Source organism: Haliotis cracherodii, unplaced genomic scaffold (assembly GCF_022045235.1).
Source record: "Haliotis cracherodii isolate W230 unplaced genomic scaffold, xgHalCrac1.p SCAF_12, whole genome shotgun sequence".
In the NCBI taxonomy this organism is placed as follows: Eukaryota; Metazoa; Mollusca; class Gastropoda; order Lepetellida; family Haliotidae; genus Haliotis; species Haliotis cracherodii.
In genome coordinates this window covers 44272871-44295381 of record NW_027266267.1, presented here as the reverse complement: position 1 = coordinate 44295381, position 22511 = coordinate 44272871, and the positions used below count along the sequence as shown (strand labels likewise).

Genomic DNA, 22511 nt, shown 5'->3' with positions numbered 1-22511 from the left:
CATATACCACGGCACAGGCTGCTCACCACAATCACAGACAGGTGAGTCCCCACAACCACCCTGTATTCCATCCTGGCCAATGTCATACCAGCATATACCGCAGCCCAGGCCGCTCACCACAATCACAGACAGGTGAGTCCCCACAACCACCCTGTATTCCATCCTGGCCCATGTCATACCAGCATATACCACGGCACAGGCTGCTCACCACAATCACAGACAGGTGAGTCCCCACAACCACCCTGTATTCCATCCTGGCCAATGTCATACCAGCATATACCGCAGCCCAGGCCGCTCACCACAATCACAGACAGGTGAGTCCCCACAACCACCCTGTATTCCATCCTGGCCCATGTCATACCAGCATATAACGCAGCCCAGGCCGCTCACCACAATCACAGACAGGTGAGTCCCCACAACCACCCTGTATTCCACCCATGTCATACCAGCATATACCACAGCCCATGCCGCTCACCACAATCACAGACAGGTGAGTCCCCACAACCACCCTGTATTCCACCCATGTCATACCAGCATATACCACGGCTCAGGCCGCTCACCACAACCACAGACAGGTGAGTCCCCACAACCACCCTGTATTCTACCCATGTCATACCAGCATATACCACAGCCCAGGCCACTCACCACAATCACAGACAGGTGAGTCCCCACAACCACCCTGTATTCCACCATTCCACATTTAGCACATTTGTGTCCTGGTATCATGTACAATCAAAGCTCAGACTGTCCATTTTTTTCTTCACTCAGTTGCAATGTTCTGTTTCAAACTAGAAAATCACCATCTTTACCTACTTGGTGCCAGGATTCAATGAATTAATTAAGCTCAGAGTATGTCATGACTGGGATTCATTGAATTAATTAAGCTCAGAGTACGTCATGACCGGGATTCATTGAATTAATTAAGCTTAGAGTATGTCATGACTGGGATCCATTGAATTAATTAAGCTCAGAGTATGTCATGACTGGGATTCATTGAATTAATTAAGCTGGAAGTATGTCATGACCGGGATTCATTGAATTAATTAAGCTTAGAGTATGTCATGACTGGGATTCATTGAATTAATTAAGCTTAGAGTACGTCATGACCGGGATTCATTGAATTAATTAAGCTTAGAGTACGTCATGACCGGGATGCATTGAATTAATTAAGCTTAGAGTATGTCATGACTGGGATTCATTGAATTGATTAAGTTTAGAGTATGTCATGACTGGGATTCAATGAATTAATTCAGCTCAGAGTACGTCATGACAAGCCCCCTTTTTCTCATCGCAGGTATTGCAGACAACAATTGACAAATTGTTGGTTCCATTGATGCTTTTCTGCCATCAAGTACCTGGTTGCCGTGGTGATGACTCCTCCTCCAAATCCCTCCAAGAAGACCTACACCAGTGCCTGTTTACAGCCCTCTTCAACAGGTAGTGCCAGAGTTGCAGATATAACCAATAAAACAAATGTAACCCGTGGGGGGGGAATGTGTCCTTGAAACTCCCAGTATGGAATTCAGTGCAAAATGCGCAACATGCTTGAGAACTAGAATGGCTGCTGAGATGTATGATGCTAGTGCAGGGGTATCAAATTTGTATGTAGCCAGGAGGGTTGGTTGGTTGGTTTGTTGTTTAACGCCGCACTCAGCAATATTCCAGCTATATGGCGGCGGTCTGTAACTAATCGAGTCTGGACCAGACAATCCAGTGATTGATATCATGATCATCGATCCACGCAATTGGGATCGATGACATGCATCAACCAAGTCAGCGAGCCTGACCACCCAATCCCATTAGTCGCCTTTTACGACAAGCATAGTCGCCTTTTATGGCAAGCATGGGTTGCTGAAGATCTATTCTTCAGGGGTCTGTAGCCAGGAGGGTTTGCTCATATTAAAATATACTGGCCCTTCTCCAAACTAACTGGCCTACAACTAAATGGTGATGACCACAAAATATTAAATGTACCGTGTGAAGGGGTGAAATCTTGACTAGCCAGACGGGTCATCTACTTTGTTTTGGCAAGCCCTTTGTAATTTTAACTGGCCATGGGCCAACAGGCCAGCAGTTAAATCGACGTCTGTAGTGAGGTCAGAATATGATGTGTATCACGCTAATAGGGTCAGAATACTTTGTGCATATTGCTTTTGAGATCAGAATGTGAAGTTTATCATGCTAGTGAGGTCAGAATATGATGTCTAACATGCTAGTGAGGGCAATATGTTCTGTCGCGCTAGTGAAGCCAGAATATGACATGTATCTTGCTATTGAGATCAGAATATGACATGTATCATGCTAGTGAGGTCAGAATATGACATGTATCTTGCTATTGAGATCAGAATATGACATGTATCATGCTAGTGAGGTCAGAATATGACATGTATCTTGCTATTGAGATCAGAATATGACATGTATCATGCTAGTGAGGTCAGAATATGACATGTATCTTGCTATTGAGATCAGAATATGACATGTATCATGCTAGTGAGGTCAGAATATGACGTATCATGCTAGTAAGGTCAGAATATGATGTTTAACATGCTATTGAGATCAGAATATGATATGTATCACGCTAGTGAGGTCAGAATATGACGTATCATGCTATTGAGATCAGAATATGACATGTATCATGCTAGTGAGGTCAGAATATGACGTATCATGCTAGTGAGGTCAGAATACGATATGTAACTTGCTATTGAGATCAGAATATGACATGTATCACGCTAGTGAGATCAGAATATGACTTGTATCATGCTAGTGAGGTCAGAATATGACGTATCATGCTAGTGAGGTCAGAATATGATGTTTTACTTGCTATTGAGATCAGAATATGATATGTTTCATGCTAGTGAGGTCAGCAAACCTTGCAGACAAACACATTGCTGCATTTATATATAAATAGGACTTTGATGGGTACAAATATCCATCAGCGGTTGACTTTCTTCACCATTAATTGCAGCTCTCACAGAGAAATGTACCGCAGATACCTGAATGCTGGGAAGGGAGGTGACAAAACTGGCAGTGAAGGTTGCAGACCACTAGAAAATCTGTTTGGCACATTGAAAAACCTGTTACAGGGAAAGGTAGGCAAATATTCACACAGATCCTATTTGAAGGGTTGCTGGTTTTTGTCTCCCCTGAAGTGACAAGTCGAGTAAGCTTTGTAGACCAATGACTGCCTCCGTGGCCTAGTGGTAGAGCGTCTGCCGGAGATTGGAAGGTCCGGTGTTCGATCCCGGACCGCGTCATACCAAAAGATGTTAAAAGATGGCGCTCGGTATTAAGGGGATAAAACAAGGACTGGTCGGCTCGGAGTCAGTATACTGTGTCTGAGTGGGGTTTTCATGTTAAACTGCGGCATGGTATCTCAGTGAGATAGCACTATAAATCGGCATCAGTCCGGACTAGTACAAGCAGCCACACAAACACACACACGTACATGCACGTCGCTATTTAAGTGCAATAATCTTGGACGCGACGTTAAACCCCATTTCACCTCACCTCACCTCACCTCACCTCACCTCACCTCATAGACTAACATGACAATCATGTCCGCAACACAGTCAATTTATCATGTAAGTGTTTAATTTTATGTACAGCGAGCATATTGTGTAGAACATAATGATGTTTTTATGTTTGGTTATGGCCATCATATGACATAAAGATTGATTTGGTCTATTCTGTTGCCTGTAAAATTCATGTAAAATTACAAAATTCTACAATTTTTGCCTTTAAATTCGAGCCAATATGTTTTTTTTGAGGTAAGTTTTAAATGGATTTAGGGGAATTATTTTTGCATTTTGTGTATTATTTCAGACGCCAGAGAACCTAGTGAAGGTGTCGTGTCAGTGGTCAGCGGTCGTGTCAGGCTTCCTGCCACGGTTCCTGGCAGCCTTCCTCAATGTGTGAGTATCTGACCCTGGAACTAGGGGGGTGGGGACGTCAGTCTATCCCTGGAACTAGGGGGAGGGGACTTCAGTCTGTCCCTGTAACTAGGGGGGAGGGGCCTTCAGTCTGTCCCTGTAACTAGGGGGGAGGGGACTTCAGTCTATCCCTGTAACTAAGGGGGAGGGGACATCAGTCTATCCCTGTAACTAGGGGGGAGGGGACATCAGTCTGACCCTGTAACTAGGGGGGAGGGGACATCAGTCTGATCCTGTAACTAGGGGGGAGGGGACATCAGTCTGACCCTGTAACTAGGGGGGTGGGGACATCAGTCTGATCCTGTAACTAGGGGGGATGGGACATCAGTCTGACCCTGTAACTAGGGGGGAGGGGACATCAGTCTGATCCTGTAACTAGGGGGGAGGGGACTTCAGTCTGTCCCTGTAACTAGGGGGGAGGGGACTTCAGTCTATCCCTGGAACTAGGGGGAGGGGACATCAGTCTGACCCTGTAACTAGGGGGGAGGGGACTTCAGTCTATCCCTGGAACTAGGGGGAGGGGACATCAGTCTGACCCTGTAACTAGGGGGGAGGGGACTTCAGTCTGTCCCTGTAACTAGGGGGGAGGGGACTTCAGTCTGTCCCTGTAACTAAGGGGGAGGGGACATCAGTCTATCCCTGTAACTAGGGGGGAGGGGACATCAGTCTGACCCTGTAACTAGGGGGGAGGGGACATCAGTCTGATCCTGTAACTAGGGGGGAGGGGACATCAGTCTGACCCTGTAACTAGGGGGGAGGGGACATCAGTCTGATCCTGTAACTAGGGGGGTGGGGACATCAGTCTGATCCTGTAACTAGGGGGGATGGGACATCAGTCTGACCCTGTAACTAGGGGGGAGGGGACATCAGTCTGATCCTGTAACTAGGGGGGAGGGGACTTCAGTCTGTCCCTGTAACTAGGGGGGAGGGGACATCAGTCTGATCCTGTAACTAGGGGGGAGGGGACATCAGTCTGATCCTGTAACTAGGGGGGAGGGGACATCAGTCTGATCCTGTAACTAGGGGGGAGGGGACTTCAGTCTGTCCCTGTAACTAGGGGGGAGGGGACATCAGTCTGATCCTGTAACTAGGGGGGAGGGGACATCAGTCTGTCCCTGTAACTAGGGGGGAGGGGACATCAGTCTGATCCTGTAACTAGGGGGGAGGGGACTTCAGTCTGTCCCTGTAACTAGGGGGGAGGGGACATCAGTCTGATCCTGTAACTAGGGGGGAGGGGACATCAGTCTGATCCTGTAACTAGGGGGGAGGGGACATCAGTCTGATCCTGTAACTAGGGGGGATGGGACATCAGTCTGTCCCTCTAACTAGGGGGGAGGGGACATCAGTCTGATCCTGTAACTAGGGGGGATGGGACATCAGTCTGTCCCTGTAACTAGGGGGGAGGGGACATCAGTCTGATCCTGTAACTAGGGGGGAGGGGACTTCAGTCTGTCCCTGGAACTAGGGGGGAGGGGACTTCAGTCTGACCCTGGAACTAGGGGGGTGGGGACATCAGTCTGTCCCTGTAACTAGGGGGGAGGGGACATCAGTCAGACCCTGTAACTAGGGGGGAGGGGACATCGGTCTGTCCCTGGAACTAGGGGGGAGGGGACATCAGTCTGACCCTGTAACTAGGGGGGAGGGGACATCGGTCTGTCCCTGGAACTAAGGTGGTGGGGACATCAATCTATCCCTGTAACAAGGGGGTGGGGACATCGGTCTGTCCCTGGAACTAGGGGTGTTGGGACTTCAGTCTATTCCTGGGACTAAGGGAGTGGGGACATCAGTCTGTCCCTAGAACTAGGGGGGTGGGGACATCGGTCTGTCCCTGGAACTAGGGGTGTTGGGACTTCAGTTTGTGTGTCCCAGGTGATGATAGACACTTTCTCCTGACTCACACATGGAGTAGAGACTAACTGATCTAATCTGATGGGACATATATTGGATCTTCAACTATTTTAAACAGGATTAAGTATGACTTGGTAGACAAACATTTATATTGATTATTGAGTGTTTGATACTTAGATAGAGGGATTGGGACGTCAGTCTATCCCTGGAACTAGGGGGGAGGGGACATCAGTCTGTCCCTGGAACTAGTGGGGGGGGGGACATCTGTCTGTCCTTGCAACTGGGGGGGGGGGGGGGGGGGGGGGGGGGAAAGACATCAGTCTGTCCTTGCAACTAGGGGGGGTGGGGACATCTGTCTGTCCCTGGAACTAGGGGGGAGGGGACATCAATCTATCCCTGGGACTAAGGGAGTGGGGACATCAGTCTGTCAGTGGAACTAGGGGGGTGGGGACATCAGTCTGTCCTTGCAACTAGGGGGGTGGGGACATCAGTCTGTCCCTGGAACTAGGGGGGTGGGGACATCAGTCTATCCCTGGAACTAGGGGGTGGGGACATCAGTCTATCCCTGGAACTAGGGGGGTGGGGACATCAATCTATCCCTGGGACTAAGGGGGTGGGGACATCAGTCTGTCCCTGGAACTAGGGGGGTGGGAACTTCAGTTTGTGTGTCCCAGGTGATGATAGACACTTTCTCCTGACTCACACATGGAGCAGAGACTAACTGATCTAATCTGATGGGACATATATTGGATCTTCAACTATCTTAAACAGGATTAAGTATGACTTGGCAGAAAAACATTTATATTGATTATTGAGTGTTTGATACTTAAGAATCTTGTTCGAGACTGATAGCTCAGCTTTCAGATGTTAATGTTTCATGTACCATACACTTTTAGCATGAAAACAGATAAGGTTGTGTGTATTGCAGTCAATGAATCTGAATGGGGTGGTGTGACTCAATACATTGGTTGATTGCGTGTCATCGTACCACGACTGCTCACAATAACAGTTACCGTATTCGACCCATTAAGCGCCCAGGGCGCTTAAAAAAAGACAGAAGGGGTGGGCGCTTATTGGGACCAATTCAGAGTCAAACTGGCGTAAATTCATCAGTAAGCCTTACCACTTATTGGGTCGAATACGGTATACTAGTTTCCTTATAGCCACCATCATATTGCTGGAATACTGGTGTGTGTGGTGTTAAAAAACAAACAAATGTGACAAAGTTTATATTTTAATGAACAAAACGACATGTTGCACACACATTGACCAGTGGTTAGTTTCGTCCTGACTGTATTTGACTCTCGTAGTAAACCCCATGACATTGGAATATGACGTTTTTATATTTAGTTCGTGTTTCTGATTCACAGTCCCAAAATTTCACAAATGTGGAGGGGCGGTCGGGTAGCCTAGTGGTTAAAGCGTTCGCTCGTAACGCCGAAAACCCAGGTTCGATTCCCGACATGGGTACAATGTGTGAAGCCCATTTCTGGTTTCCCCCGCCGTGATATTGCTAGAATATTGCTAAAAGTGGCGTAAAGCCATACTCACTCACTCACTCACAAATGTGGAATGAAATGAAATATTCTTGAATGTTTTCAAAAGAAGGAATTCATGTTGCATGTTAGAAATTTGTATACATTTTTTTCTTACCAAAAAAATCATTTTTTTAATATTGCCCAACAACCCTACTTTTTTTTAATTAATAAAAAATATTTGATTTGAAATAATCCATAGACACAAACGAATCTGTAACCATGGTGATGAAGTTGTCCTTGTCTTCCAGGCACGACAAGACCCTGTGTCAGAAGATGCTGCAGCATCTCTGCAATCTGATTGGTTTAGCCGAGGACAGTCCTGCCCCCTGTAGGCAGCTGGAGACACCGCAGGTGATGCGGGCTGCATCCTCCATGTTGAAGCAGGTCAGGGACGCTGATGTCTACAACGTTGCCAGGGACAACGAGGCTGGGGGGAGTCAGCTGAAGTTCTACAGGAAGCTGGCCGAGATCCTCCTCTCCATGCCAGTGTAAGTGTTCTATCCATGGGGGGACAGTCGGGTAGCCTAGTGGTTAAAGCGTTTGCACGTTCACGTCAAAGACCCGGGTTCAAATCCGGACATGGGTACAATGTGTGAAGCCCATTTCTGGTGTCCCCCGCCGTGATATCGCTGGAATATTTCTAAAAGCGGCGTAAAACCGAACTCTCTCACTCATATTAAATACTGCCCTGTAATGACATACATAGACGCTCCCAGATGATGATAGACACTTTCTCCTGACTCACACATGGAGCAGAGACTAACTGATCTAATCTGATGGGTAACAAAGTGTTTTGTTTGTCTATTTTACGCAGTCTGGACTAGTACAAGCAGCCACACAAACACACACGTACATGCACGTCCCTATATAAATGCAATAATCTTGGACGCGACGTTAAACCCCATTTCATCTCACCTCACCCTTCCCCCATGAGGATACTGTGTCAAGCTCTGTCTCCTGTAACTCATACTTGTTTGTTTAAAGAGCTGACTTCACTTAAAGGGGCATCAGGTGGGGACTTGACTGATATCATTTGTACCTCCATCATCATCACTTAGTCTCAGGGGCGGTCGGGTAGCCTAGTGGTTAAAGCGTTGGCTCGTCACGCCGAAGACCCGGGTTCCATTCCGACATGGGCACAATGTGTGAAGCCCATTTCTGGTGTCCCCCGTCGTAATATTGCTGAAATATTGCTAAAAGCGGCGTAAAACCAAACTCACTCACTCACTTAGTCTTAGGTGGCCCAGTCATCTAAGGCGCCGCGATTCGCTGTGCAGAGATGCGTCCCTTGGGCACGCCAGAAACCTGTAGTTGTGGGTTCGAATCCCGGTTCGCCCAGATTATGTTTCTAGGTTTGTCAGCACCATACGCATGCTCGTGGGTTTCATCGAAGTGGTAAACGTCCGAGACCTGCATCACTTCGGGCTTTTCTCCCACATTAAGCTGACACGCTGTGATATAACTGGAAAAATGTTAAAAGCAACGTTAAACTTGATTCACTCACTCACTCACTCACTCACTCTTAGTCTCAATATGTTTTGTAACATCCAAACTCTCCTTCCAGGGAGGATGCGTGGTACGAGACGGCCTTGACCTTGCTGCAGATGAATCATGGGATACTGGAGCCGAGAATGTCCCACGTGCTCACACACGGCTGGCTGAACGTCACCCAGGTGGGTCAAGTGACCACAACAAGGCGTGCGTGTATGTGGTGGCTGTGGCTGTGGCTGTGGCTGTGGCCGTGGCCGTGGCTGTTTTTTTTGTTTGTTGTTTAACACCGCACTCAAACAAACAAACTGATCTATCCACTCACTACTGCCTCCAGGGGCACGGGTGGCCCAGTCGTCTAAGGCGCCACAATTCGCTGTGCAGAGTTGTGTCCCTTGGGCACGCCAGAAACCTATGATTGTGGGTTTGAATCCCGGTTCGCTCCGATTAAGTTTCTAGGTTTATCAGCACCGTGCCCGTGCTCGTGGTAAACGTCTGAGACCTGCATCACTTCGGGCTTTCCTCCCACATTAAGCTGACAAGCCGCGATATAACTGGAATACTGTTAAAAGCGGCGTTAAACACAACTCACTCATTCACAGCTGCATCCAGTTGCAGGTGGTAGAATCACTCTTCAGTCCCACAATACAAGTGCTAACTGCCCAGGTGATGATAGACACTTTCTCCTGACTCACACATGGAGTAGAGACTAACTGATCTAATCTGATGGAGCATCTTGATATGATTTGTTTGGACTGGATCAAAAGGTCTTGACAGGACACGTTTTAGAATATTCAGGAATTGAATATTTGCCCTTTTCGTAGTGACGGAACTCGTGGATCACACTGGAAACATTGTAGCTATTTATTCATTGCGTGATAAAGCTCTCATATATATATGTATTTGAATCTCCGGTATCACTTGATGTGTATCTGTATTTCTTTATTCACACAAAAGGGAGGTTTCAATCAAAAAAATGGTTTTCAAATTTTGCTGACCCTGAAAATGTAAAGTGAAAAAAAGAAATCTTAAAAGCCCCATTATTCTATTTATTCTACCAAATACGAACTTTTGTGTTCATCATGCAAAAATATGCAAGATAATAGTTTTCAGTAGGTTTGTTTTTTGTTGTTTAAAGTCACACTCAGCAATATTCAAGCTATGTGACGGCTGCCTGTAATTAATCGAGCCTAGACCAGACAGCCCAGTGGTCGATATTGTGAGCAACACCCAAGCCGTTTGGGTGCAAGGACTAGGTATCAGTCGGCATAGTCCCACGACGGGCATAGTTGCCTCCCACGACGGGCATAGTTGCCTCCCACGAACGGCATAGCTGCCTCCCACGACCGTCAGTCGCCATTTATCTCCCTTGACAGACATCTAGCAGCTCCAAGCTGGGCCACTTTCCGTCAGAGCTGTTCAACACGTACTTAAAACTGAGACAGTCGCATAGTCGCCTCCCCCGACCGGCATAGTCACCTCCCACGACCAGCATAGTCGCCTCCCACGACCGGCGCAATCGCCTCCCACGACCGGCATAGTCCCCTCCCACGACCGACATAGTTGCCTCCCACGACCGGCATAGTCCCCCCCCACGACCGACATAGTCACCCTCACAACTGGCATAGTTGCCTCCCACGACCGGCATAGTTGCCTCCCACGACCGGCACAGTCCCCTCCCACGACCGGCATAGTTGCCTCCCACGACCGGCACAGTCCCCTCCCACGACCGGCAAAGTCGCCTCCCACGACCGGCACAGTCCCCTCCCACGTCCGGCATAGTCGCCAGTTGACATTGTATTTATCTCCCTTGACAGATGTCCTGCAGCTCCGAGCTGGGCCACTTCCTGTCGGAGCTGTTCAACACGTACTTCAAACTGAGACAGATGCCCAAGCTCATCACATACATAACATCCGCCATCTTTGACACCAACCACAACCTCAGCAGCCTCGTCTGTCCAAGGATCTTCACTGATAGGTAAGTATAGCATTATACTGCACATGGTATATTGGCATATAGTATAGCATTATATTATATCGGCATATAGTATAGCATTATATTGCTGCAGCACATAGTATATTGGCATGTAGTATAGCAGTATATTGCTGCAGCACATGGTATATTGGCATATAGTATAGCATTATATTGCTGCAGCACATGGTATATTGGCATATAGTATAGCATTATATTGCTGCATCGTATAGTATATCAGCAAAATAATAGTCTTGGTTCACAGGCACTGCCCACCTCATCGTAAAGTTCATTGCACGTTTGTTTTTGTTTCCATTTTCAATTTTTTTGGTGCATTGTGTTTAAGTATTAGGATTCTTTTTAAATGGAAATGAAAACAAAACGTGTGGCAGACTTTATAATAATGCACGTGACAGCATTATATCGTAGCGTATAGTATATCAACATATAGTATAGCATTATATTGCTGCAGCATATGGTATATCCGCATGTATTACAGCATAATATTGCTGGCCCGTGAAGATCCGGGGTAGAATAGGTCCTCAGCAACCCATGGTTGCCGTAAAAGGCGACTATGCTTGTCGGAAGAGGCGACTAACGGGATCGGGTGGTCAGGCTCGCTGACTTGGTTGTCATTGATCCCAATTGCGTGGATCGATGCTCATGTTGTCAATCACTGGATTGTCTTGTCCAGACTCGACTACTTACAGACCGCCGTCATATAGCTGGAATATTGCTGAGTGCAGCGTAAAACAACACACACACACACACACACACACACACACACACACACACACACACACACACACACACACACACACACACACAATGCTGCAGCATATTTTATATTGGTATATAGTATAACATATCACTGCAGTGTATAGTATATCGGCATATATCATGGCATATCGCTGCAGCGTATAGTATATCGGCATATATCATGGCATATCGCTGCAGCGTATAGTATATCGGCATATATCATGGCATATCGCTGCAGTGTATAGTATATCGGCATATATCATGGCATATCGCTGCAGTGTATAGTATATCGGCATATATCATGGCATATCGCTGCAGCGTATAGTATATCGGCATATATCATGGCATATCGCTGCAGCGTATAGTATTTCAGCATATGGTATAGCTATCAGCAAGAAGTATATCATATCACTCACTCACTCACTCACTCACTCACTCACTCACTCACTCACTCACTCAGCTAAGACTGCCTTCTGTCCTATACTGTAACAGACATAGGGCAGCTGTAGATGTGATCCTCCCACATGATGATAGACACTTTCTCCTGACTCACACATGGAGTAGAGACTAACTGATCTAATCTGATGGGAAATCTAGATGCATGCCGGCATGTTTTGGAGTGTTTGCATTTTCTTGGAAAATCTTTGATTGCCATGGTGAGCCTTATGAAACTTGTAAACCTTGCATGGTCATATGAAATCTCTGTAAAAAGCAGTCGAGTGTACAATTCCGAGTGTATATCATATGCACATGCAACACCAGGTGTGCGAAAAGGTGAGCCTATGCTGTCTCAATGATTTGTATACAGATGTTTTTATAATGTATTTGACCCTTGAAGATCCGGGTTAGAACAGGTCTTCAGCAACCCATGCTTGCCGTAAAAGGTGGCTGCTTGTCATAAGCGGCGACTAACGAGATCGGGTGGTCAGACTCGCTGACTTGGTTGATGCATGTCATCAATCCCAATTGCATGGATCGATATATCAATCACAGGATTGTCTGGTCCAGACTCGATTATTTACAGACCGCCGTCATATAGCTGGAATATTGCTGAGTGCGGCGTTAAACAACAAACAATACAATACAAATCATAATTTATCACTGTTGAATTTCAAAATTTCTCTGATAAATGCGATCCTCCCAGTCCCCAGTACAGTTGTACTAGACCAGTACATTAGGCTATAATGGTACAATATGCAATTTTCAACAGGTTACGAAATACCCTAGCTGTTAATGACTAAATAATAGAACATCATGATGTGAAATGTTTATTATTAATCATAAGACTTAGGCCTTGCAAACGCAAGTTAGTAAACAAGATTTGCAATACGGCGTGAGTCAACATTATTCGTATCTTAAATACATATTGCAGCCAGTAATTTTTACTTTTTGAGGTAGCCATATGGTGAGCAGTAGATATATATAGGTCACCATGAAAACGGTTTCAACTGAGAGGACTACTGTAACTCAAGTTTGTCTTAATAGCTGGCGTAAGTGGAGATGAGGTGGTCAGACACTCTAAATATAGCACTCACCCTGTCTCTACAGCGTGTTTTGTTAGAAACAATCTCATTAAAATCAGATCTAAGTTCTCGCTGCCGCTAAACAAAGATCGGGTCACGTCCGGACGACCTTTGTGAACTTTGACCGACAACTGAAACGACTAACAAGAAGTCGACATCAGCCAATTAGAAAGCAGCTTTCTCGAGCTTTACGGCACTCGTTTCAACCTGGTGACTTCCATTTCAGACAACGCTTGAAAATATGTTGACACAGTTCTCGGTTAATATTTTGAAAACTGAACAAACGAACATTCATGATTGTCTAATATATGGTTGCGATTGTATGGCAGTGCTTCCCACGTACTGTGCAACGCCTCCTCCGTTCAAATGTTTATCCCATGGAAGCAAGAGATAGACGATGATTTTGACGGAATCTTTGGTACGGGCCGTAACTGTCGTTCTGAATACCCCGTGTTAACGTTTTCAAGGTTGCATGATTAGAAAACACATTCCGACTGTCACTTTCATGATCTGGTAAGCGACGCTTTGATTGGTTGGATGGAATCTCGTTCTGACGTGACCCGTAATGAGATGTCCTCAGATCTTTGTTTAGCGATAGCGAGAACTATGATCTGATTTTAATGAGATTGTGTTAGCAAGGTCAAATATATTTAGTGATGAAGTTCTGTATTTATCTGAACAAAAGCGTTGCTGACCATCTTCCGAGTTATCTGCCTGCCTTCAGACATTAGGAATATTGAAAAATCGCTAAAACATAACAGACAAATCGTGTCTTGATTCGGTTGAAATAATGCTAACAATTACTTGAGAATATACTGGGAGTTATGATGGAACTGAATATGTAAGTTGGCTTAAAATTATCTATCTGCCAGACAGTCCGGCAGGTATAGGAACATTTCATGCAGCCTGACAGAAAAGTTACCAGCCACGGGCAGGCGGGCAAGTGGTTATTTCAGACACATATATACATAGACCCTCCCAGATGATGATAGACACTTTCTCCTGACTCACACATGGAGCAGAGACTAACTGATCTAATCTGAAGGGAAGTCTAGATGCAATTTGCTGTTTACAGATAATATCAACATAACTCCTCACACTGGTGTAAGCACATTACTAAAGAAGTGCAGTAGTCTGAAATGTGATGTTTCACCTCACCTCAAAATCATAGTCGTGCTAATAAAGATCACTGTTATTATTTGTTGGCAGGGGATATAGAAACAGGCTCCGTCCGTCCGTCATGTTTAGCTTCCGGAGCATAACTCAGAAACTGTTCAATATTTTTTCATGAAACTTTGCAGGTTTGTCAGGTACATGCTGAACTGGTGCCTTTTGCAATTTAGAAATTTTAGAATTTTTTTATTTTTTACGTTTCCATGGCAACAAGATGGACTTAGGTTCCAAACTCTTAAATTTTTTTACAATTTCCATCTCCGTTAAAAAAAGGTTAGGGTTTGTTTAGATTTAATTATGTCATAAATTCTGCAACAGGGGCAGGGATATAGCCACGTTAGTGGCAAACTCTTGTTTTTATCTCCCATCCATCCATCCGTCCGTCGATAATCAATTTGTTTCTGGAGCACAACTAAAAAAGTGTTCAATATCTTGTCAGAACTTGTCTGAATTTGTCAGATATGTCAAACAGGCCCTGAAATTTTGCCTTTTGCTGTTTGCGTATTTTTTGGCATTTTTATTTTTCTCGATTTCCATGGAAACAATTCAGTCTTAGTCTCAAAAGGATGGGGGTAGGTGTCGTTTCCGGAGCACAACTTGAAAACTGTGAAAGACTTTTCATTTAAACCTTGTACATGTATTAACCAAGAGCAGAAGTGGTGCTTTTTGCTATTTAGGAATTTTTCAACATTTGATTTTTCCCTGTTTCCATGGAAACAAATTTGACTTTAACTCATAGTGTTCATTGTTCATAGTGTTGTGTTTGTCCAGATCATATCTCATATCTCTAAAACTAATAGGTATTCTTTCTTGAAACTTTGCACACACAAAGACCAGGTTGCCAAATGGTGCCGTTTGCTACTTAAGATTTCATATTTTTTTGTTTCCTTGGCAACAAGTTTGACTTTTCCTGACATAGAAATACACTTTTCCGAATCCCAGTTCAATGGTATTGTTTTGATAGCACAATATCTACTCTTGTATACAGACTGGCAGATTAGATAGAAATTCTCTTTTCAAGTTGGACTTAAACAGTCACATGACAAGTTCTTTCGAATTTGTGGGGGTGGGGGGATATGTCATCTTCAGATGAGTTTTGCCCCCAACATTTGTAGTTGTTTCAGCGTTGCGATGGCATCTGTGATAAATACTAAAGCTACGTTCAGTAACTCGGTGTTGTGATGGCGTCTGTGATAAATAGTAAAGCTATGTTCAGTAACACGGTGTTGCGATGGCATCTGTGATAAATACTAAAGCTACGTTCAGTAACACGGTGTTGTGATGGCATCTGTGATAAATACTAAAGCTACGTTCAGTAACACGGTGTTGTGATGGCATCTGTGATAAATACTAAAGCTACGTTCAGTAACACGGTGTTGTGATGGCATCTGTGATAAATACTAAAGCTACGTTCAGTAACACGGTGTTGTGATGGCATCTGTGATAAATACTAAAGCTACGTTCAGTAACTCGGTGTTGTGATGGCATCTGTGATAAATACTAAAGCTACGTTCAGTAACTCGGTGTTGCGATGGCATCTGTGATAAATACTAAAGCTACGTTCAGTAACACGGTGTTGTGATGGCATCTGTGATAAATACTAAAGCTACGTTCAGTAACACGGTGTTGTGATGGCGTCTGTGATAAATACTAAAGCTACGTTCAGTAACACGGTGTTGTGATGGCATCTGTGATAAATACTAAAGCTACGTTCAGTAACTCGGTGTTGCGATGGCATCTGTGATAAATACTAAAGCTACGTTCAGTAACACGGTGTTGTGATGGCATCTGTGATAAATACTAAAGCTACGTTCAGTAACACGGTGTTGTGATGGCGTCTGTGATAAATAGTAAAGCTATGTTCAGTAACTCGGTGTTGTGATGGCGTCTGTAATAAATACTAAAGCTATGTTCAGTAACACAGTGTTGTGATGGCGTCTGTGATAAATACTAAAGCTATGTTCAGTAACATGGTGTTGTGATGGCATCTGTGATAAATAGTAAAGCTATGTTCAGTAACACAGTGTTGTGATGACGTCTGTGATAAATACTAAAGCTACGTTCAGTAACACGGTGTTGTGATGGCATCTGTGATAAATACTAAAGCTACGTTCAGTAACACGGTGTTGTGATGGTGTCTGTGATAAATACTAAAGCTATGTTCAGTAACTCGGTGTTGTGATGTTGCAGGTTCCATGACCTGGTGCAGGGGCTGCCACAGACCACGGCGGTCGACATCTGGGGCAAGCTGGTAGAGGAGATGAAGACGCGTTACATCATCCCCCTCACAGACAAGTCACAAGGTGAAGGTTGCTCTGCAGAGGTCCTCAGTCCAGTAGCGAGACATTGTATCATTCTCAATTGTCGAGGGTACTAGGTCTCCATTTTGTTGGGACCCATGAAGATCCGGGGTAGAATAAGTCTTCAGCAATCCATGCTTGTCGTAAAAGGCGACACACAGGATGGGGTGGTCAGGCTCGCTGACTTGGTTGATGCAGGTCATTGATCCCAATTGCGTGGATCGATGCTCATGATATCACAATCACTGGATTGTCTGGTCCAGACTCGATTATTTTACAGACCGCCGTCATATAGCTCGAATATTGCTGAGTGAGGCATTAAACAACAAACCAAAACCATTCTGTTGGCAATACGTCGCTCACTCACTCACTCACTAACTCACTCACTCACTCACTCACTCACTCTTCTAGTGTATGAAGGGCACAACCAACGGAACCATGTAGATCCAGAAGATTAAATACAGGAGGTTGTATTGAGCAGTAGACAGAACATTCTGTACCATGTTATTGATCAATGTAAAAATCTATGCAAAAAATCTGTATTTCCACGGAAATGTTTAACAAAGAAAACAATTAGTGAATCAATGATACCTTTGAGGGATCTGGCCCATTTTGAAGCCAAAAGAAACTGCCTGTCTCCCAGGTGATGTGAACTCCTTTCCCTGACTCTACAGTGGAGGATCTGATCTAATGAGGCTGATGGGAGAGAAACAGGAATGGCATGGCCGGTGCTCATGGTATCGACCACTGGTTTCTATGGTCCCAGTCCTGTTACTTCTAGCTGCCATGATAGTTCCGACACACCGTAGTCCCATTCCCACTTGTGTTCCATGAATTGGATTTCAGTGTTCAAATTGTGTGGTTAAAGCGTTCGCTCGTCACGCCAAAGACCTGGGTTCGATTCCCGTACTCACTCACTCACTCACTCACTCACTCACGCACTCACTCACTCACTCACTCACTCACTCACGCACGCACTCACTCACTCACTCACTCACTCACTCACTCACTCACTCACTCACTCACTCACTCACTCACTCACTCACTCACTCACTCACTCACTCTCTCTCTCTCTCACTCTCTCTCTCTCTCTCTCTCTCTCTCTCTCTCTCTCTCTCTCTCTCTCTCTCTCTCTCTCTCACTCACTCAAATTGTGTTGTGAAGTCGAGGGGACCTTGTCATGGTGGAGAGTTGCGTCCCTTGGGCGCGCCAGAAACCTATGATTGTGGGTTCGAATCCCGTTTCGCCCCGATTATGTTTCTAGGTTTGTCAGCACCATACGCATGCTCGTGGGTTTTTCTGAAGTGGTAAATGTCTGAGACCTGCATCACTTTGGGCTTTCCTCCCACATTAAGCCGACACGCCGTGATATAACTGGAATACTGTTAAAAGCTGCGTTAAACCCAACTCACTCACTCACTCCTTGTCGTGGCCCTGATGTTGCTAGTTAAATATTAAGGGGTCCTCAGACTCAAATACTACAGGAGAAAACCTATAGGACCCCAAGAATCCCAAGAATTGTGTATACTCTTTTATATTTCTTTCTGTCAGAAGTGGTGTTGCCAGGCAACCCATCCTTGTACTTAGCTGTGTTAATGGTCTGCTGTTTCCATATGATGCGGTGTTGCCAGGCAACCCATCACACTTGTGTTCCTTGTACTGGGTTGTGTTAACGGTCTGCTGTTTCCATATGATGCGGTGTTGCCAGGCAACCCATCACACTTGTGTTCCTTGTACTGGGTTGTGTTAACAGTCTGCTGTTTCCATATGATGCGGTGTTGCCAGGCAACCCATCACACTTGTGTTCCTTGTACCGGGTTGTGTTAACGGTCTGCTGTTTCCATCAGATGTGGGGTTGTCGAGCAAGTTGCGGAGCGTGGCAACAGTGCTGCGCCTGTACCTGGGTGGGGTCAAGATGGCCGACTACACCATCACAGAGGTGACGGCCCGGACTGCCCACCAGCTGATGTCCCAGATGGAGACCGAAGTCCTTCAGCCTCTGTATGAGCTGTGCAGTCAGCAGGTACGCCTCATCACTTGTTGCACCCGTGGGGATTCCGGGGAAGATTATACGTTCCCGGACTCCCGAAGATCCGGGTTAGAATAGGTCTTCAGCGACCCATGTTTGCCATAAAAGGCGACTATGCTTGTCGTAAATGGTCACTTACGTGATTGGGTGGTCAGACTCGCTGACTTGGTTGATGCATGTCATCGTATCCCAATTGTGTAGATCGATGCTCATGATGTCCATCACTGGATTGTCCGGCCCTGACTCGATTATTTACCGACCGCCGTCATGTAGCTGGAATATTGCCGAGTGTGGCTTTAAACAACAAACAGAAGTAAGTATTGTCGTAAGAGGCAACTAACGGGATCGGATGGTCAGACTCGCTGACTTGGTTGATGCATGTCATCGTATCCCAATTGTGTAGATCGATGCTCATGATGTCAATCACTGGATTGTCTGGCCCTGACTCGATTATTTACAGACCGCCGTCATATAGCTGGAATATTGCTGAGTGTGGCGTTAAACAAACAAACCATGTTGAAGATCAGAAAAAAATAGGTGTCAGAGGATCTGTAAACTTAATTAACATTAAGAAAAAAAAACGCCCAGTGTCTGTTATTAGCATGTTTTCCTGTTTCAGGGGGAAGAGCTCTCAGATTCAGCTCTTTTCTTGAGCTACACATGGGGGGAGCTGAAACTGTTGCTAGCTCTGTATGACAAGAAATACAGAGCTGGCATCACCTTCAGCACAGACACTGTTTCCCATCAGCATGACCTGGAACTGGTTCATCCCTACCTTAACTCCGAGAGGTGGCTAAAGTTACATAAGAGAGTGAAGAAGTCGCAGAACAAAGGTCTACAGTATTTGTTGGTAAGTCAATATTTCTTTTTTGTTTGTTCAATGGCCTGGAATAAATATCCTATTAGATGCAATATTGCAGACTGCATCATCAACCAACATTCCTATAGATCAAGTATGTACATGATGCTTGTTGGGGGCACGGGGGGCCCACATGTCTAAGACGCCGCAAGCCGTCCATATCACTGTTCTAGGTTTTTTATATGTGGTAAGGGGCGGTCGGGTAGCCTAGTGGTTAAAGCGTCCGCTCGTCACGTTGAAGACCCGGGTTCGATTCCCGACATGGGTACAATGTGTGAAGCCCATTTCTGGTGTCCCCCGCCGTGATATTGCTGGAATATTGCTAAAAGCGGCGTAAAACCATACTCACTCACTCACTCACTCATATGTGGTAAACATCTGAAGCTTTACATCCAGTCCTCCCTCATCAAGCTGACCGCCTCCGTGGTCTTAGTGGTAGAGCGTCCGCCCGGAGAGCGGAAGGTCCCGAGTTCTATCCCCGGGCGCGTCATACCAAAAGACGTTAAAAGATGGTACTTGTTGTTACCCTGTCCGGCGCTCGGTATTAAGGGGCTAAAACAAGGACTGGTCTGCTCGGAGTCAGTATACTGTGTCTGAGTGGGGTATTCATGTTAAACTGCGGCATGGTATAAATCGGCATCAGTCCGGACTAGTACAAGCAGCCACACACACCTGCATGCATGTAGCTATATAAGTGCAATAATCTTGGACACAATGTTAAACCCCATTTCACCTCTCCTCCCACATCAAGCTGACACCCCGTCATATAACTGAAATGCTGTGGTTTTAAACCCAACTCACTCCCTCACGTGCTATATCTGCCTCCCAGATGATGTTCTATACCTGATCATGACAACACCATGGATATTGTGATCTAATGAGTCTGATGGTGGGCAGACATAGCCTTCAGAAACAGAGACACATCTTGAAGGAAATATTATTGTGAACAAGTTAACTGCAATGACCACATGGTAGTGCCCGGTTTTTCATATGTGGTAAGGGGCGGTCGGGTAACCTAGTGGTTAAAGCGTTCGCTCGTCACCCTGAAGACCCGGGTTCGATTCCCGACATGGGTACAATGTGTGAAGCCCATTTCTGGTGTCCCCCGCCGTGATATTGCTGGAATATTGCTTAAGCGGCGTAAAACCTTGCTCACTCACTCACTCACTCACTCACATGGTAGTGCCAACTCTTGTATCATCACCACTGCACATAGCCTCGTTGTCCAACTCTCTCGAGTGATAGAAGGGGCAAGGGTGGCCCAGTCATCTGAGGCGACGCGATTCGCTGTGCAGAGTTGCGTCCCTTGGGCATGCCAGAAACCTATGATAGTGGGTTCGAATCCCGGTTCGCCCCGATTATGTTTCTAGGTTTGTCAGCACCATACCCGTGCTCGTGGGTTTCACCGAAGTGGTAAACGTCTGAGACCTGCATCACTTTGGGCTTTCCTCCCACATTAAGCTGACATGCCGCGATATGACTGGAATACTGTTAAAAGCGGCGTTAAACCCACTCACTCACTCATCTGAGGTGCCGCACTTCGCTGTGCAGAGTTGCATCCCTTGGGCTTGCCAGAAATCTATGATTGTGGGTTCGAATACCAGTTCGCCCGATTATGTTTCTAGGTATGTCAGAACCATATCTGTGTTCATGGGTTTCACCGAAGTGGTCAGGCTCGCTGACTTGGTTGATGCATGTCATCGATCCCAATTGCTCATGTTGTCAATCACTGGATTGTCTGGTCCAGACTCGATTATTTACAGACCTCCGTCATATAGCTGGAATATTGCTGAGTGCGAATTTAAAAACAAACAAACAAACTTCAGGAAATTGTATTCTTGATATAAATATAGTTAAAACCAGTAGTATCCCAATGACTGCTTCCTGGAGTTACCTCCCATGCCACCATGAAAACATTGAGTTTCTTGAGCCCTGAAGTACGAGGGGCGGTAGCCTAGTGGTTAAAGCGTTCGCTCGTCACGCCGAAGACCCGGGTTCGATTCCCAACATGGGTACAATGTGTGAAGCCCATTTCTGGTGTCCCCCGCCATGATATTGCTGGAATATTGCTAAAAGCGGCGTAAAACCATACTCACTCACCTGAAGTACGAGTGGGGAGGAAACAATGCCAGTCCAAGGGAGGATTCTTTGACATGGTATGCAGGCTGGGAATTGAATAGAGAATTGACTCTCACATTCTTATGTTTGTTTCCAGGACTTGCTGAGCATCCAGAAGCTGAAGGCTCTCCTACTGTTTTCCCCAGAACAAAGTGAGGCTGCTGAACACTTGCAGACAGTCATTGACAGGATCGTCAGCCTACCAGCAGACATCACTGATGATCACCGCAATGCATCATGGGACGGGCAGGTGAGTGGTGATTTGCTTGAGGTTGATGATCACCGCAATGCATCATGGGATTTGCTAGAGGGGTGACGAGTGGGTGGTAGACAGATGAGCCCATGTGATGATCACCGCCTTCATGACCTGACACATGGATGTCTGATCTAATGAGTCTGATGGGCACTTCTGTCTGCCATGCCAGTTCTGTACAGGGATCATTGATTCAAACATGTCACATACATAGCATTAATGTTGACAGCAGTGATATGGACATCTTCCCATGTCAAGGGAGTTAACTGACAGTAAAAGTCCAGTTTCCACCCTTGCCGAACTTCGCTGGAATTTCTGAGCTCAATCCAAGCACCACCAGTGGCTATTACGAGTTATGTCCCTCCTATGTCCCTCCTATTGACCAATCAGATTCCATCTCTCATATCACTTGCATTTGCTTCAAATACAATCACATTGTCCAGTCATTCAGTAATCAAGATCGATTTTGTAATAAAACAATACGTCGGAAACCCAGTCAAGACAGTCTGATCGATAATCAAAATCTATATTGTGATAAAACGGGTTTTACTTTGCGATGCACACCAAATCATGTGAGCACCTTGATTAAGACATGAAGATTGGGAAAATATCTGTTGACGTTAAGGTGACGGAATATATGTTTTGCAAATCCTGCAATTGACCGAAATCTGCGTGTCACTTTACGAACCGGATGTTGATTTTGTTACATGATTTTGATTGGA

At 45.6% G+C, this 22511-nt stretch overlaps 1 protein-coding gene across 1 annotated transcript in view; it reads left to right on the top strand.

Annotated features, from left to right (window-relative positions):
• The first annotated feature begins 610 nt into the window (after positions 1 to 610).
• Positions 611 to 22511, top strand: part of LOC139458451 (unhealthy ribosome biogenesis protein 2 homolog) — a 50733-nt gene continuing 28832 nt past the window's right edge. The window contains exons 1-11 of the mRNA XM_071239891.1: positions 611 to 660; positions 1295 to 1437; positions 2966 to 3089; positions 3823 to 3911; positions 7564 to 7803; positions 8880 to 8988; positions 10621 to 10781; positions 16421 to 16533; positions 18378 to 18553; positions 19179 to 19409; positions 21634 to 21786. Coding sequence (XP_071095992.1) covers positions 1334 to 1437; positions 2966 to 3089; positions 3823 to 3911; positions 7564 to 7803; positions 8880 to 8988; positions 10621 to 10781; positions 16421 to 16533; positions 18378 to 18553; positions 19179 to 19409; positions 21634 to 21786 — 1500 coding nt within the window. The 5' untranslated portion in view covers positions 611 to 660; positions 1295 to 1333. The remainder of the gene's footprint in view (positions 661 to 1294; positions 1438 to 2965; positions 3090 to 3822; positions 3912 to 7563; positions 7804 to 8879; positions 8989 to 10620; positions 10782 to 16420; positions 16534 to 18377; positions 18554 to 19178; positions 19410 to 21633; positions 21787 to 22511) is intronic.